Below are 18,754 nucleotides of genomic sequence, written 5' to 3' on the forward strand. Positions count from 1 at the left end.
TACAGATAGATAATGCAAGTTGTTTTAAAGAGTGTAGATTCGAAGAAAGTGAATGGTGATCAGAGACCACTACAGACAGGGACAAAAGACTGGCATTTTAGTTTCTTGTATATCACATCATGCTAGGATAAACTGTATTGTTTATAATAACATCTAATATAAATAAACTTACGGTCAGCATGGCATTGCCAATGAAAGTGTAATGAACAAACTAAGTGTTAAGTGTTCTGTGGTGTTCACTCTAGGACTGACGCAGACAACTCTGGCCATGTGATACGTGTGGCATTAGGGACTTTCCCTACACTTCTCTGTGAATTACACAAATACAGCTTCATTTTCCCCTGAGTGTGTAGGTGTACGTCAGAGGACATGACAGTTTCCTCAGCCCAGTGTAGATTTCCACTTCTGCAAAAGTTTACAAATAGGAGCATTTTGAAGCCTTACATTCAAACCACATAAGAAAGCTACTACTTACAATGTGGAATTATAAAAATATAAATAATATAAATATCTAATGCTGTCTACAAATAAAGCAACACATTTCAACTGTCTACACATAAATTATGCAGTTAAGGATTGTGTTTACAACAAAAACATGTTCCTGAACAAAGCAGGAATACCATGGCACCTTTCCAATTCGGTGTGGCTTCTTTGGTTATGGTTTTGATTTCTGAGAACATTTAATCTTGAGAGCATTAATTATAATGTCTACACTCGTCCACATGCTCTTTACAGTGGCGTTCAAAGCACTGTTTACTTTTCACTATAGATTTTGAGAGGCATTGGCATTTAGAAACTTCCTCATTTCTAAGGGCTGACCTGAAGAAATAAACTTCAAATTTGTTCAGCAGTTTCCTAAAGCAAGTCAACCAGACTGTTTTAAAGATCTGAAACTAGACATGACACCTAGAGCATTTCTGCTGGCTTTTGTTTTCACATTTCAGGACTCATGTGGGAACACGTACAGACTGGATCAATGGTTTTCATGGCCCAATTCTTTGTACTTTTCTGTCTGGGTGGTGAAACATCACTGCTGGCCGTGTCACCTCAGCCTGTTTATCTTCTGCTGAAATTGACCTACACGTTGATTTAACTTATTATGTAAGTAAAACACATATCATTTTTTATTTATAAAATTCCTATTGCTTAGTGTAGCTTTTATTAAATGAAAAAGGGGAACAAATATAGAAAAGTAGTAAAAAAGGTTTATTAGATAAACATGCCTGATGCATAAGTACAGGTGCTTCACAATACATCGGTATTGGTATTAAACACAAGCCAGCAGAAAAATCCCATTGGGAGTACTAAAATGAAAACACATGCCAGAAAAGAACCACATGAGGTGCAGGGTAAGAGAACCATGTGAGGTGTAGGGTAAGAGAACCACATGAGGTGCAGGGTAAGAGAACCACATGAGGTGCAGGGTAAGAGAACCACGTGAGGTGCAGGGTAATAGAACCACGTGAGGTGTAGGGTAAGAGAACCACATGAGGTGTAGGGTAAGAGAACCACGTGAGGTGCAGGGTAATAGAACCACGTGAGGTGTAGGGTAAGAGAACCACATGAGGTGCAGGGTAAGAGAACCACGTGAGGTGCATGGTAATAGAACCACGTGAGGTGTAGGGTAAGAGAACCACGTGAGGTGTAGGGTAAGAAAACCACGTGAGGTGCAGGGTAATAGAACCACGTGAGGTGTAGGGTAATAGAACCACGTGAGGTGTAGGGTAAGAGAACCACATGAGGTGTAGGGTAAGAGAACCACGTGAGGTGCAGGGTAATAGAACCATGTGAGGTGTAGGGTAAGAGAACCACGTGAGGTGGACTAGAGGGTGGGGTGCCTCTCTGTGTTCACCTTTGTTCTCACTCGTCTCTTTTTTAGATCAATCTAATAAACTAGAAAATAAATCAAGATAAACCTATGCCTCTTTGACCGTTTCCCTTTCTTGACATGAATTACAGATCAATCTGCATGTGTGTTTCTTTGGTCTCAGTGTAGTTGTTTATGTCCTGACAACCTCCCAAGTCCAGTAACTTCACACTGATTTGCAACCCTCCAAGATTCCCCCAGAAAATCTGAATAAATGAATATATGAAACGTGTTCTTTAAAGAAGCTGTTTACAGCAAAATCCTGTCATTTCAGGCCTCCCGCCCATGTGACCTGTTCTAATCTACACACAGCAGCCCTTTCTTTAGTGTCAAAAATCATTCATTTGTTAAAAACAACTGTTTCAATATTGTCATATAACATTCACACCCCAACACAGTTCCCTTGATATAAAGTATAAAACATTTCACAACAAACCACATAAACTGACTGTAGGACTGTACAAAATATACATGGTATACATAACACCAATAACATAATACACTGTGAACCACACAGGGAGATTTTAAGGTATGTACGTATTTCTAATGCCCAAGATCAGTCGTGTTGTCGATACTGTTCGACGCCGTCCCAGTTATCTTCACAGTGAAGGGCCTTCACAGTTAACAGTTCATCTGATGTTATGGTACCTCATGGAGTCCGTCACACAGAAGTGTGGCTCAAGATAGACTGACCAGACTCAGCATCCACCACCACCTACAACATTATTAAACATTAATAATTTGGCCAATTTTTAGCATAGCTATTATCAGAAATGTTTGACATACAGATCACTAGGGCTTAAGTAATGATTTAGGCTGCCTTACATTTTCTAGGTTCAATTGAGTTCTCACAAAAATCATAAAAAATGGACATTTAAAACCTGAAGTAACTTTCTTGATCAAGACTTCGATCTAAAATTTATACCAAGTCTGCTTTCTTTTTAAAATTACTTTAAAGTGAACACAGCAGCAGGTATTTTATGCAATGTCATTAAAGCTATTTTTTTTTAGCAGTCACAATACTGGTATGGGGTAATACAGCAGGAAACAAAACCTTCAGGACAGTTTTTAATACACTGCAAGATTGCTTGTACCATTGTCCTTGGTCTCTGCCGATGGCATCTTATCAGAAGGATTATAATTACTCCAGCCAGTAACAGGGCAATGAGAGAGAAGGGAACTCCAAAGGAAATGCCTGCATCATCTCGATGCTTGGAATTCACTGCAAAACAACACAGGCATAAAAGAAAGTCAAAAAAGAACGTTCAAACCATGTACAGATGTGATATGCTACAAATAAGCATGTTGTAGTCCACATTTATGTAAATGGTGGTCTACTACTAAAAGGTCAATAACAAACAGATATAAAGAACAACACGATAAGACATTAGCGTTACTGTTATTATGGTACTCACCTGGAGTATCCGTGGTATTAGTCAAGTAGTCAGGAGTGGTTTGTGCTGCAGCTACAAGGATGATTAAGAGTAGATGGTTTAGACAACAATTTCATAAACATGCTGCTGTAACCACTTCTAGACATTAGTTTTAACATCTTGTGGCAGCAATTTGGGCATGAAAATTAAAATCCATATTGGCTAAGTAAAAATCTGAACGAGTTACCTTGCACATTGAGCCTAACATCATGCTTCATCATTTTTTCACCTGGGCCTAAAACATAGCATGTGAATGTCGTGTTGTCGGACAAAGACACACTTTTGAGGAGCAGAGAGCAGTTTCTTTCCTTATTCGGCACAAAGAGCTGGCTCCTGTCTTTGTAGAGGGTGCTTGGTGAACCTGTAGTATTGTAGAACTTCACAAGTGTATGTTCCCCAATCTGCCAGACCACGCTCGTGAACTTCTCAGAGCATCGGCATGGCAGGAAGACATCGTCTCCAGCAGAGACATTCACGATCTTGCTTATCCCCATTGCAGTGCTGTCTGCAAATTTGAAACAGCAACACATTACACACATATTTCAGAATATGGTTAACATATAAATGTTAGAAAGATTGGATGAATTTGGAAGGCTGTCCAACGAGATAAGACAAGAATACAACCGTGAGACTCCACTCTGAATTGAGCAATCACATTCCATTACCTTTTCATTACAGATACAGAGAGGTGACGCATATGTAACCGCTCATTAACCAGCCAACGTCACGTTGTGGTAAATAAAGCTGATTCTACATTTTCACTGATCGATTTCTTTGGTTTGAAAGATCATATTGCCTCTTTGTAGTATGTAACAGATATGATGATAACTAGAACATATTGGAGGATATGGTTTTATGGCAGTGTTTATTATACATTGATATCAGCGAAAGCCATTGATGACTGTGAAGGTAACGAACAAAATAATCTTTTGAATATCATGCTAACGACATGACAAAATAAGAACTGAAAGCCGTCCACGTTCGTCAGCTTCTTAATATCGTGACCTTCGCTTCACGCTTCAGTTCCTCCTTTACTCAGTTCAGAAACAGAATCAACAGGTTTTCAAGCACTTCTCTTACCACAAGGACTACCTTAAATGTCTGTTGTGTACTAACTTGGTCTCTCTCACACACACACACACACACACACACACACACACACACACACACACACACACACACACACACACACACACATACACACACACACACACAATCATCACACATACTGTCTAACCTTCTGTGATCATCAGAAACATCTACAGTAATCATTAACAGGTCAATAAAGTGCGTCTGAGATTTGAAAATCATAAGCAGAAAGTCTGTGTCATGAATTTAGTGAAGACACAAACAACCCTAACGTTGTATGGAGATCCACCTAATACAACTATGCATTGTAAAAATGAGCTTAGTCACTATGAAGAGTTGCGACTTGTGTTTAATTAACTGTGACACGTGCAGAAGAAAAACACTGGGTCACTGTGTCAGTAGAAATGCAGGTGTGTTTGTCTCCTGTCAACCTTTTATAATAGGACACGTGCATAAATCTAGATTAGAATTCACATGACGCTTCAGGAACAACTGTACTTCAATTACACTATTCAAAACCAGGTATCTGATTGTCTGTGCAGAGTCTGACTTACCTCTGAGTATCAGCGCTAGAAAGCACACACTAACAACAGTCCTGAAAGGAAAGAGAACACAACAGTCAACATGCATGCAGGTCTGGCCACAGGCTATACGGATACACCTGCTACCAATGAGATAGTTTACGAAAGATTTCACATGTCATCATCGTACAGCCACGTGCCTGCTTGAAATTTTTGTCATGCTTTTCATAGAACATAACAGCTACATTACTGAGTCTCCAAGCCCAATCCATTAGGTGAAACGTGCAGCACTATGTGCACATGGGAAACCCCGCTGTGTTAATGCCAAAAACCCAGTGGAGATATTGAATGAATTGAGGTCACTAAGCTGTATCAGACTTTGCTTCAAGGTGGTCTTTGCTGTTCCTACTTCTAACAGATGCTATATGTTCACACAGCAACATTAACACTGTCAAATAAACACTGCTAAACATATACCCAGTGTAAAATGTGTTAATGAGGGCATTTCCTCACACTATAATACACTAAAAATGCAGGTCTTCTGAACTAATCAGAGTTACTATATAAAGTTACCATTTTATTAGTACACAACTGTAGTCCATCTGTGGAAATCCTCCACGATCATTAAATAATATTTTAAATGCCGTAGGTTTTAGTCAACGCCACTGACCACTGATGGAATGGCTTGAAAATAACCACCACAAAAGCAAGATGCAAACATTATTATGTCTTCTGTGTATCGTCTGGGTGATAATACGATGTAACACAAGTCTAAGCATGTAGGTTTCACTGAAAGTCGCCATTTACAATTTCACACCTAATCACTTCCCTGTTCAAATGTCCAGTGACCTGGTTTCATGAACCGACAGCACAAATTATTAGAAAAATATTTAGCATGGACCTTTTTAGCTACGTAAATTACTGAACATGATTTCGGGAATCATAAATCATCCATGTCGGACGTCTATGTCGTTGTCTCTCTCTCTCTCTCTCTGCCGGTTTCATCCGATCACACCCGAACTGCAACTGCTACAAAACTTTCACTTATGAAAGTTCAATGACACAATGACATTGGCAACAACCACAAAGAACCTACTACTGTTCGCCGTAGGGCAGGAGTCGTATAAAACTACGTTGGACGGTACCTGGACATGTTCTTTAGCGTGAGAACCCAAGAGAATGGAGATGCTGTCGATCGTCAGTTGATCATGAATGTGAATGTGGCGAGTTTCGCCTTTTCGCCCACTCTCACACGCCCACTCGGCTCGCTGCCATACATGCGTCTCCACACCGCGGTCCTGCGTCTTTCCCCCAGGAGATGGCGCTAGAGGTCTAGGCCATTTATCTTGTGTTTATTCATTCATTCATTTTCCCAGTCTCGTAGCCACGCATCTTGTGTTTTAATTGCACATTATACTGTTAATCGTTATTTGACCCTGTGAAGCACATATAAAAGGATGACATATGCAAATAAGCCTTCTGACGTTTTTTGAGTTATAAAAATCCTGATTGATGCAGTGTTTATTTTATATGTATATTTTAATGCATCCATATATCCTAATATAATATAAAGTATTGGTGTGATGCACAGACATAATTAACGTAGGTCAAATGAATGCAGACCACACGTTGTCATAAGATGTTCTTCACATTCACATATTGCGAGGCATATCATAGCCACTATACATCAGTATTAGCACAGTATGATGCTTTTGTCCATATCATATAGCCCTCTATAGTCTACAAATTAGGTGAGAAATTCTAATTTGGTGTTAACGCCTTGGAGCACCAGAGTCTCCTTGAACCATCTTGGAACAGTGCCCAAACATCTAGTTCAACAGCAGACACATCGTGAGCAGATAGGATCACCAAGCCGTCAGTCGTCGTCCTAAGCTCATATGTAACTATGTCCCCCTGCACCAAGACATTCTAAAGACTGTTGGAACTGTTCTTATTTATTCATCTCAGATTTAATTGACCATTTGCATTTTCTACTGTCTACTAGTCATTAAAGTTTAATAACATTATCTTTTTAATACTGAATATTTAATATGCCAATAATATTATCCCTTAGTATTTCCGCTGTTAAATGTTTGTCTTGGTGTTACCAGTATAGTCAAATTATTGACTGCTGGTCCTGTTTACAGTTATTGTTTAATTCATGTAATTAATGTTTCATTATTGCCTTTCTTGTGTAACACAGGAAATCAAATAAACTCTACCTCAGTTCTGTTTTGCCAGTGGATGTGACAATAAAATACTTTTTGCATATGCTATAATATCCCTCACTGTCTACACAGTTAATCTGCCTTCTAACATAAAAAGGCATGAATAGCATGTGGTCTGTGTCTTAATGTTTGAGGAATAGGTATGTATTGCTGATCTATACCTTCAAAACTATACCTTGGATGAGTGTAGTCATGTGTAACCTTCAAGATTACACAAACCTTGTTATGCCAAACCTGGACTTTGAGCTGGTGAAAACAGAATTGGGTTTTGGCATTGTGCCTGTATCCATGTATTTGAAAAACTAACAATGCATGCTGTCAGCTGTTAAAAACAGCAACTGTTAAACACTGATAATCATATACGTTATATTGCCAAAACAATATGGACACCCCCCTAATTACAATGTGGAGACCCCTCCTATTTACAATGTGGACACACCTCCTATTTACAATGTAGACACACCTCCTAATTGCAGTGTAGACACGCCTCCTAATTACAATGTAGACACCCCTCCAAATTACAATGTAGGCACGCCTCCTAATTACTGAGTTCAGGTGTTTCAGCCACACCCACTTCTAACAGGTGTATAAAACAGCCAACGAAGCTCCAGAGAGCAACGCTGCAGTAGAATGGGTCATACATAATCACTAAATTACATTAAACGTGCCAACACCATATGATGCACTTTTCCTACAAGTTGGTTAGTAAAATTTCTGACCTGCTAGATTTGTCCCAGTTAACTTTAAGTGACATTACTTTGACAGTGAAGCTTTAAAGAACAACAAAGCATCCATAAAACGTCAACTATGCAGTCACCTATCCTATACTGCACCACTCACTACAGAGCTCCAGACTGGCTCTGGAAGCAACGTCGGTGTGAGACCTTGGCATCAGGAGCTGCACTCAAGTCTAAGGTCACCATGCTCGGTGCCAAACATCAACTGGAATGAAGAAAAAGTATGCTGACACTGGACTCCTCAGCAGTGGAAACATTTTTCTGGAGTGATGAATCACCCTTCACTTTCTGACAATCTGACGGACGAATCTGGGTTTGGCGGATGGCAGAAGAATATAAATCTACCGGAATGCATGGTTTAAAAAAATAAATAAACGGTGTGGAAGATTAATAGTCTGGCAAAGCTGTTTGGGGGCTTTTGTGTTGCAGAATGACTGTTCCCTTCTGCAGACAAGACAGTGAGGTTCATAAAGACACAGTTTGATGAGTCTGGGCGATGGTAATCCAGGCTCTTTAATCCAAAATCAGTGGAGGAGTGGGTCCAACAGATCTCAGAAATTAAACCAATTATGTCAGTCCAGAAGAGTACAATCTTCATAGATGTATATTTCAATAATATACTGTAGCTAAACTGTGATATAGTTTTTGGGTTTATAATGAATCTCACCTGACATTCACACCCAAAACATTCTGTAACTCAACCACAGGAAGCATTTTGGAACCATCCTTTAAAGAAGAAGCAGTTGTTGGTTATAATAACACTACAGGTGTGCAGTTCAAGACTGCATTATATTTGTGTGCCATGTAAGATTTGTCTTCCCACAATACTTTGTGAGTGATAGGTTTCTAGATCACAGAAACACTAACAGTCTCAGATATTTTTGTTAAAACGATGTACCACGTACAAATATGCTTCAGTAAGCATATTAGACCTAGACTTAATAGACTTTCCAGGTCAGTGAAAATTGGGTGTGTTCTTGTTTCTATTATTATGGAGATTTGTATTATTACTACATCATAGAAAAATGCCCAGAGAAGCACTTTGCTGACACAGCTGATGTCGGACCTCTGCCCGAAGGTCCCCGTCTCTTCAGAAATGTTTACTACCCCTAAGATAGAGGAGTGATCTCCAAGAGGTTCCAAGAATGACATCAGTCCGAACCCAGAAGTCCACAACCCGAGGAACACCCTCAACACCCTCAATGTTTAAAAACATGCATACTGAACGTGTTCTGTTCGTGCTGACTTTTTATAAAGTTGTTAAACCTGGATCTAGCGTAAGGACCACAGATACCTGAGAAACGCGTCCCACTCCCATCACCCCTCCCTCTGTTCCCTCGCCCCACCCTCCTCCCCGTGTTCCCTCATTCCATTCTCTCGACGTCTGGTCAGGTGACTGGTGCCTGGGCAGCTGTAGAGCCGTGCATCTCGCACATTCCCATAAAGCGGTAATATCCACAGGGGAACCGGATCGGCGGATCTGTTTGCCGAACCCTGACACACTCCGCATTGGACGTGCTGCCGCAGGGCGAACAGCATGGGCGAGCGCGCGGCCTTTCTGCTCCTTATCGTCGCGACTTCGTCGCTTGCTTTTGAGGTAAGAAGACGCGGATCACCGCCGGAGAGCCAGAGAGACATTCACCCTCCTCTGTTTCTGGAAAGGAGAAGGAGGAGTGTGGAAAACCGCAAGGCCTGCACGCATCACGCATACATGCGGACATCAGATGTTTTCCACCCGTTTACGTGTCATTATTTGGGTCCGCAGCAGGTCCGGCTGGGCTCCTAATGTTCGTGCCCCGCGGGTTTATGTTCTCGTCTACGGAGCAGATTCGGGAGGATGGGTGGGATCTCGGGTAGCGTGTCTCGGTCGTGTGCAGAATTAACGGGACTGATAGACGTGATTTAGGGGTGGCACGTTGGATCAGCGTTTCTCTGCCGAGAATCGTGACTCAACGAATTTATTTGACTTGGAAAAACGTGAAATCTGTTTTACGATTCTTGATGGTCACTGAGAGCTTTATACACCATGACACAATTGTTCCTAAACATCGTATCCTATGTAAAATTCATAGAGGGATGGTGAAAATGCTGATGTACCGTCTCTCGTCGTTCGCTGTTGAGATGTGGGTAGATCATTTGGAGGGAGGCAAAACAACGTAAAGGTCATGTAAACACGACAGCTTCAAAACGAGCACAACGACTGGGATCTTCATAATCGCATCAAACATCGTTTTGTGAATAAATGAGCGGATCAATAATTCGGCCTTCCTAATTCTGTTGGTTTGTTGACACCAGTGGGCTCGGTATGCGTGCGTGTTTTTGACTGTAGTGTAAACGCGCTGTTTGGTTGCGGCTCGAGCGCGTATGTGCGCGTGCTGCGCTCGCGCTCCTCTGTGTAGAAGAGACGCCGCCTGACAGAAGTAAGATGGCGTCGGCGAACTGCGGCGTTTTATTAACGACAGCAGCGTAAGGGGCAATAGGCACACGCAGCTGGTTCTGCAGCGCCTTCGCCTGAAATACGACTTGTGAAACGAAGTCTAGCGTTTATTACATAGTTATTTATTGATTTGAAGTGATGCTACGCCCATCTATGACCTCCGTGATACTCCTTGAGTCGAAACAGTTCGCACGCACGGTTTTTTTTAGCAGAATCGTTTTTGTTTATTTCGTGTAATGGCCATTCAGTTATGATAATAAAGTTTACTGTACATTTGCAGTTCTAAAAAAATCTTAGAACTCATTGTTGTAAAAATAGATGTCTGAGAAAGAGATGGAAATAACATTGGTATATCACATTTAAAGTGGCTAGGGTTAGGGTAAACATCTGCAAATTATGAGTGCTTGAGAAAGTTTAGTTTGTTCTTTCACCTTTTTTACTGGTTCTTACCTTCACCTAAAGCAAAAGGCGTTTTGCAGTGCAGCTACAGAGACTGCTGGCAGAACTGTGACCAGAAACAGGCCTTCTCTGTTCAAGTCTGAATAGATCTTCAGATTTGGAAGTTGCCACTGAAGGTGTAAGGTACACTAGCCAAGACCATCTACCTGTCTGGCTCTTTGGAGGTGTTGCAAGGGTTGTGCATTATGTATGTGGAAAAAAAACCCAGTTGCGCTATAACTCAGCCACGCTATAATTAATGAAATCAATTATGCTTTTGTATGGAGACCACGCTTGCATGGTTATAAGAAATCGTTAGGTAAGCTGCATGTGTGAAAGCGTTTAAATGAGAAAAAGCGCTTCCACCTTTTTATGGCAAAGTAAAATCCATCTACTTGCACAGGCACCACATATGATGGATGTGCCCAAATCACAAACAGCAGTGGTGATGACTTGTACTGTTTGTGTGTGGGTTGCTGGTGAGCTTCAGTGATGCTGCCACAGGCCTGATGATCTGAACGCAGCAGTCCACTAAAAACTGCATCTGGTGGGGAAAACTAGAACCATTCTTGCTCCTGCTAGGACACGTTGAGACTCTGGGGTTAGGATAAAGTACCTTGGGGTACCATTCGGAAAGGCATCTTCCCGAAAAAAGGACAAGCCAAAAAAAATTAAAGAAAATGCATTGAATGGCTCTATATTGAGGTCTCTAAAAATGTTCTATTTATAAACTGTCTATAGTACTGAGGTGTTGGAATCATTTTGGTTCATATGTGCAAAATGATGCTCTGAATTTTTCAATAATGTGACACTGTAGTTGAGCTGCCTGTCTGACCTGTTCAGTTTCACATTTATTCTGCTAAAGAACCCTCTGTATTTTTATCATTATTATTTAAATAATGGTAAATGAATAAGGAAATAGTTTGCTTTATCAATGGAGGACACTGTTTAGAGAAACACCTTTAAGAGAAACACAACAGCTAAGGGGATTTGACCTTTGTTTGCTTGGGGACAAACTTGTGGATAAGTTTACCACATCCTTACTGTAAATAATCTTGGATTGTCTCGAATTTTCTGGTATCAGGATGTTCTATAGATATTACTGCTAAGAAAATGTTACAGCATACAGAACATATTTACAGCAGTTATTTACAGCATATTCGTGACAGAGTTTGTGGTACAAATAATTCCTAAGCAACTGCCACTGTCTCATTTCTCTAATTAATAAGTAAACAATTTGCTGACCTTAACGCTCTCTAACTAAAAGCATCCTGCATTTTTTGTTTAACGTGTGCGACTCCTAGTTAACTCAACGCCATCATGGACTTTCTGCATGCATAATAACAGTTTTTTTTTGTCAGCCATGTAATGTGGGACTACACAAGTCACCAGGCTATTTGTTACTTGGAGAAAGCTCTATGATATATGAGCAGGACTCCAGAGGGAGTGGCTTACAGTGTCTGGGGTATCTCTGTAATTTCCTTCATCATACCTTTTGTGTGTCTTTATGGACCAGAGGCATATCACAGACATGCTACTGCAGCACATCCTGTTTATTACTTTTAACAAAAGGGTAGGAAAAAACAATAGTGCCATAATCTCTTGTGTTCTCTTAAAGAGTGAACAGTGGGGTTGGGGGGGGGGGTGGCTATAGGGGGATGTATTGTGGCAGCTGAGGTCAAAGCCAGGCCACAGATACACAAGAGTAAAATCATCATATCTGTCTAATCCCTCTCTCCCCCTCTCTCTTCTCTGTCTTGCTCACTCTGCTCTCTCTCTCTCTCTCTCTCCCTCTCTCTCTCTCTCTCTCGCTAACTCCCCCCCCACGCTGCCTCTTTTTCCTGTTCCTCTATAAGCTTCTATGTAATTAAAAAGGTGTGATAAAGTCAACAGACTCGTGCTGCTTCTCAGCTCATCCTGTACCCCTTTTAGAACATTCTGAAATAGTCCAGTTCAGCTGGACGCACCACGCAGTGGGCCCATGCAGGGTTTGTGTTTTTTCTAATGATCAACCACTTCTACTCCTCACTAGTCATCTATGATAAACTTTGATATACTTTTCATACATTTATTTTTGCTGCATTATAATCATATTTTAACAGCTTACAGTTTAGGGTGGCATATTAATTCAATATAGTGATTAAAACCAATGTACACTCTTTAACTCTTGATCTAGACTTCCATTAAGTTTTCAAAGCCCTTCTGTTTCTTCTCGTTCCAGGCCAGCGGCACTATTATACGAGCTTAATGTTTACTTTTATGTTCCTACAAAGCACTCTGTACCTCATTTCTCTTTTTGACTTATTGTGGGTTCAAACCACTCCAAGGCACAGACATTTAAAACTCCAGAAGTGGCATAATATTTCAGGCTATTGCCTGCAGGTGTGCTCATTTTTGCTGATACACCCTTTCTGTCTGACACTGCAGTCCTATGGGCTTACAGACAACCATTACCCTTTTCTACTAAAGATTTAATAGTCAAGCTTGTCATAATTCAGGAACTTCGCTTTCAGCCGTTCAGGCGTAGATTCAGAACATTGGTTTGTTCCTGTAACCTTTGCTTTTTTAATAATAACAAACACATCGTATATCCCCAGCTGCTGCCTCACGCCTGTACAGTGTCACGCTTATCTTTTTAATATCCGTTTTCACATTTCCACCTCGTTTTTCCAGGATTAGAGGTGAATTCAAAGCTTTTCAATCAGAGCTAAACAGGTCAGTGGTGTTTTACAGTGCAAATTGTGTAAGTGGAGGTCTAACCCAACAATCAGGTTATACTTTATGAGAAAGCATCATTCAGAGAGGAGGCCTGTCTGCTGCTACCCCACTGTACCTTTTTGCTGTGTTTGTAGCTGTAACTCTTTGTAATTGTACAGGTAAGCTTAAACATACTGTGAAATTGATTGCAGGTATTAAGTGGCAGTGATTGTATGTTTGTTTATAGTTGTGGAATGCACTGTATGATCAAGATGATCCCATGACTCTTATTTTGCCGTCTCCTCACACAAACTGGAGTCAAAAGGTCACCATTAAATCCTTTCTTAAAACGACCCCTTCCCACGTGTGGACAAAACCTACAGCAGACCAAAAAAGACATGCAAACACTATTATTTAATCGACCAAGCAAATTATCCAGACACAAAACTCCAGGCCAAGACCACAGTGGAAGTTCTGCAGCTTTGTGTGATGTACGGCTGAGTAGAGGTGCATATCAGCAGGCTTTAGTGGTTCTGATTCTCCTGCTCAGATTCACTCAGGTTCAGTTAAACGCTGACATCCATTCATTTAATACGGACACTCATGTATTTGTCAAAAGCTAACATTGACAACTATGAGTAAGCAAGCGTTTAAAAAAACATTTGACATCTTTAGAAGTGCGTGGCGGTTCACATTAGTTATATAATCTGGAATAATGAATATAAAGCAAAACAATGATGAATTTTCTCCTAAAATATCAGAAGTGCTTGACTTGAGGAAATATCTTCTCTGATGTGACTCAGTCACGTGTTCTTTTCTACCCTAAAAACACATCTGTTAAGAAAACACCATATGGTTATTTGGTTAATGTCTGTTGGTTAATGAATCCAGAATCTGGATAGACTGTAGAAAAGATATCGGTGATGACATGAGTCTACAAGAAGAACGTAAGAAAGAAGTTTACTTTCCAAACCTTAGTGTAATCAAAAGATCATCTCAGCTTCTGGCAGCAATGATGAAAGTGATTCTTGTATTACTGATTTACCGTTCTGCATACATCTGAGGTAACAAAGCCAGTGGAGCTATAGGAAGCATGCTGAGAAACCTGATAATACACTCTTAGTAGGTAGGTAGGTAGGTAGGAACAACAAATCAGTTTCTCCTCATAAACTGATATGTGGCGATGTCGACGTTATAAGAGGCAGCAAAGACGAGTGAAACTGACTTCTCATAAAAAGCCGACTGCGAGTCTGTTTTTTTTTTTTTTTTTACTTCTACGGCGTTTCATTGAACGGTTGTTTGGGAATTAAGGTGGCTCCCCTCCTCTGTGTGGCGGTGGCAGGTGCCGTCGGACGACTCCGTGGGGCTGCTGTCCGAGCCTCAGGTGGCCATGTTCTGCGGGAAACTCAACATGCACATCAACGTCCAGAGCGGCAAGTGGGAGCCCGACCCGACCGGCACGAAGAGCTGCTTGGGCACCAAGGAGGGCATCCTGCAATACTGCCAGGAGGTACGGCCAGACCGGGACCTGGGAGAGGGAGACCCGAATGGGTTTGTGGGAGAGAACGGGGGGTGTGGGGTGCGACAGCACCAGAGTGCTCATCGTGGATGAAGCGGAATGGGATTACAGACCCATTAACATCCCAGATTAACTTTGCTTCACGATATTACGAGGTCGTAATATTTCCCTTTTTATATAAGAAGATAATCATAAGGAAATTGCATTCAGCTTTATAATGTTAAATGGAGGTGGTGACCCACAGCAATGGGATTTTGAGTACCAGTAAAACTATGGCTGGCACTGTAACAGAGCACTGTACTAGCAGGGCCATCATCGTAACACTGTAGTAGAGCGGAGTCATCACTATAACCCTGTAACAGTGGAGCAGCAGGGTCATTACTGTAACATTGTAGTGTCAGGGTCATAACTGTAACATTATAGCAGCAGGGTCATAACTGTAACATTGTAGTGTCAGGGTCATAACTGTAACATAGCAGCAGGGTCATAACTGTAACATTGTAGTGTCAGGGTCATAACTGTAACATTATAGCAGCAGGGTCATAACTGTAACATTGTAGTGTCAGGGTCATAACTGTAACATTATAGCAGCAGGGTCATAACTGTAACATTGTAGTGTCAGGGTCATAACTGTAACATTATAGCAGCAGGGTCATTACTGTAACATTATAGCAGCAGGGTCATTACTGTAACATTATAGCAGCAGAGTCATTACTGTAACATAGCAGCAGGGTCATTACTGTAACATTATAGCAGCAGGGTCATTACTGGAACATTATAGCAGCAGGGTCATAACTGTAACACTGTAGCAGCAGGGTCATTACTATAACATTATAGCAGCAGGTTCTTTATTGTAACACTGTAGCAGCAGGTTTATTATTGTAGCACTGTAGCAACAGGGTCATAACACAATGTTACTTTGTAGTGTCGGGGTGGCAGGGTCACAGATGAACATGTTTTTGACCTGCTTGTTGTTGCTGGTGCAGGTGTATCCTGACCTGCAGATCACTAACGTGGTGGAAGCCAACCAGCCAGTGAGCATTCAGAACTGGTGCAGGAAAGGCCGTCGTCAGTGCCGCAGTCACACACACATCATAGTGCCCTACCGCTGCCTGGGTGAGTGTGTGTGTGTGTGTGTGTGTGTGTGTGTGTGTGTGTGTGTGTGTGTGTGTGTGTGTGTGTGTGTGTGTGTTTACAACAGGATTGTCCATCAGCACAATCCTGTCACAACACATTGTCATTCTTTGGGTATTAACCTGGATATCTGGGACACAGAAGCGCAGCCTTTAGGGTGGATGTATGTGCTCCTTTTGTAAGGGTGCACCATCTGTCTGCCTGTGAAATGGAGCCATCTATAACAGAATGTTCCTGGGATGACACGCTTCTCACACGCTGACGGCTCTGATTTGTCACGTTGCCAGTTCTTTACTGTCCTGCGCATTTTCAGCGGTGTGTATGAACGTGTGTGAGGCTGCAGTAGTCTGGGTGAAGGGAGCGTAGGGCTGAGTCCCAATTCTGTTTGTGTGCACTAGACGGGGAGTTTGTGAGCGACGCCCTCTTGGTGCCTGATAAGTGCAAGTTCCTGCACCAGGAGAGGATGGACATGTGTGAGGGCCACCTGCACTGGCACACCGTGGCCAAAGAGGTGAGGACACACACACACACACACACACACACACACACACACACACACACACACACGCACTAGCCAAAGAGGTGAGGATACACACACACACACACACACTAGCCAAAGAGGTGAGGATACACAGAACACAAGCCAAAGAGGTGAGGACACACACACACACACATACACACACACACACACTAGCCAAAGAGGTGAGGATACACAGAACACAAGCCAAAGAGGTGAGGACACACACACACACACACACACACACTAGCCAAAGAGGTGAGGACACACACACACACACAAACACACACACACACACCGTGGGAGAAGTGGGACCCTACAACAGGCCTTTCTCAAACACAGCTGCGCATGGATTTAGTAAAATTGTAGTCTGCATCTTGCGTAAGTCACCCCTATACAGCCTTTCTAGCCCACGAGGTCTTTCTACTTATAGCTCTTATAGAGAGATGACTCAGCACCTCCCCACCTCCTCCTCTCCCTGAACTCACTGCCTCTCTCCCCGCAGTCCTGCGGCGATCGCTCCATGAACCTCCACGACTTCGGGATGCTGTTGCCGTGCGGCATCGACCGTTTCCGGGGCGTGGAGTTCGTGTGCTGCCCCGTGGAGGAGCAGAGGGTGTCTGAGGGCGAGGAGCGGGAGGAGGCCATCTCGGACGTGTGGTGGGGAGGCGCCGAGACGGAGTACGCCGACAGGTGTTCACGCGCACACCAACGCACCACCGCACACGCACAAACAAAGACGCGCACGGGTGCGCACTTACACACGCACCCTCACCGTACACAAAAACATACACCCACCTGCATATTCTCTCTCTCTCTCACACACACACACACACACACACACACACACACACATAAGGACACACTGACCTTAAAACATTAAAAAAACAGAATGTAAATGTATCTACATTGCCCGTCCACGTTAACAGACGCACATTCCCTGCTGGACGCATGCTATCATTTTGGCGTAACGATGGCCCGGAACGTTCTCCGAGGTGAGGACGCGCTTCACACCCGTGTTTTCTCCCACAGCCCACCCCGACAAGCCCCTACAGAAGCACCGGAGCCTCCGGCAGACGCGGCAGAGGATGACGAGAACATGGGGGACGATGAAGACGAGGCCTGGGACGAGGACGAGGATGGCGACGGCGTGGAGGACGCCGACGAGGAAGACGAAGATGACGACGACGATGTTGCTGGCGAGCGAGACGCCAACGAGCGAGCCTCAAACGTTGCTATGACGACTACCACGACCACGACTACGGAGTCTATAGAAGAGGTGGTGCGAGGTAAGATTCACACATGCTAGCTGATTATGCAAACACGCAGCGAACCGGTTGGGCTACCTCGTTTAAGGACGTGTTTGAATTTGTGTAATTGATATATTGCCTATTGTAATAAGCCTTTATTGTTCTCCTTTTGTGTATTTATCCAAGAGACACGACAACCTGTGATACAAATGACCTAATTACCTAACAGAGGATCCTTGTGTTTACAACATCTGAGCATGACCGTGGGCCATGGAGTGTGTATGTGCTTTAGCACGCGAGTGTGAGTGTGAGCCGCTGGTATGTGCACGCGTGTGTGTGTGTGTGTGTGTGTGTGTGTGTAGAACGTGAGAGTGTTTGAGCAAGCCAAAGCTGGAGTCCTGGTTTCATGGTTCTGGTCATGAGGACTCCTTGGGCTTTACCCTCTGATCCCAGAACAGTGTGCCACCACCTCATATCAAAATGTTTCATTTCTGTAGCACTGTTCTCATACTGGAGAACTCTGAACACCCGAAATGCATATAAAATGCTGGATTAAAAATGAAGAAGGAACAGTGAAAGTGATAAGAAGGTGTTAAGCTGAGATTAAAGAGCGCTGGTCCGTGCATTATGGATTTTATTAGCATAAAACAGACTTATGAGTGTCAGCCTGATCAGAGCATAACCACACTTATCACGTTTGTTTACCTCTTTTACACTGATAAATATGTCTGCGTGAACGCTGCACAAACCAGTACTAAAATCTTTGGAGCTAACCTAAATCTTAGCCAGTCCACGGGGAAACTTGTGAACAATAAAAGCGACCATCTATGGAGCAAATCCCATGGATGAGATCACGAGCAACACATTTATCTTTCTTCATGATTTAT

At 42.5% G+C, this 18,754-nt stretch overlaps 2 protein-coding genes across 4 annotated transcripts in view; one reads left to right on the forward strand and one right to left on the reverse strand.

The window, feature by feature from the left end:
- Positions 1-1,187: 1,187 nt before the first annotated feature.
- On the reverse strand, positions 1,188-6,168 carry LOC143511868 (uncharacterized). Its single transcript, XM_077001547.1, has 6 exons — positions 6,056-6,168; positions 4,944-4,984; positions 3,488-3,805; positions 3,283-3,333; positions 2,962-3,089; positions 1,188-2,582 (listed from the first exon to the last, which is right to left on the reverse strand). The coding sequence occupies exons 1-6, from the start codon at positions 6,061-6,063 to the stop codon at positions 2,529-2,531; spliced, it is 600 nt and encodes a 199-aa protein (XP_076857662.1). The 5' UTR covers positions 6,064-6,168; the 3' UTR covers positions 1,188-2,528.
- Positions 6,169-9,244: 3,076 nt separating this feature from the next.
- appb (amyloid beta (A4) precursor protein b) overlaps positions 9,245-18,754 on the forward strand; it is a 16,185-nt gene continuing 6,675 nt past the window's right edge. For 2 of the 3 annotated variants that reach the window (XM_077001548.1, XM_077001550.1), the window contains exons 1-6: positions 9,246-9,472; positions 14,790-14,957; positions 15,953-16,082; positions 16,499-16,611; positions 17,123-17,310; positions 17,650-17,906. In XM_077001548.1, the coding sequence (XP_076857663.1) occupies positions 9,413-9,472; positions 14,790-14,957; positions 15,953-16,082; positions 16,499-16,611; positions 17,123-17,310; positions 17,650-17,906 (916 nt within the window). In that variant the 5' untranslated portion in view covers positions 9,246-9,412. Of the gene's footprint in view, positions 9,473-14,789; positions 14,958-15,952; positions 16,083-16,498; positions 16,612-17,122; positions 17,311-17,649; positions 17,907-18,754 lie in introns of all 3 variants that reach the window. The other variant, XM_077001549.1, reaches the window with a different exon arrangement.

Source organism: Brachyhypopomus gauderio, chromosome 4 (assembly GCF_052324685.1).
Source record: "Brachyhypopomus gauderio isolate BG-103 chromosome 4, BGAUD_0.2, whole genome shotgun sequence".
Classification (NCBI taxonomy): Eukaryota; Metazoa; Chordata; class Actinopteri; order Gymnotiformes; family Hypopomidae; genus Brachyhypopomus; species Brachyhypopomus gauderio.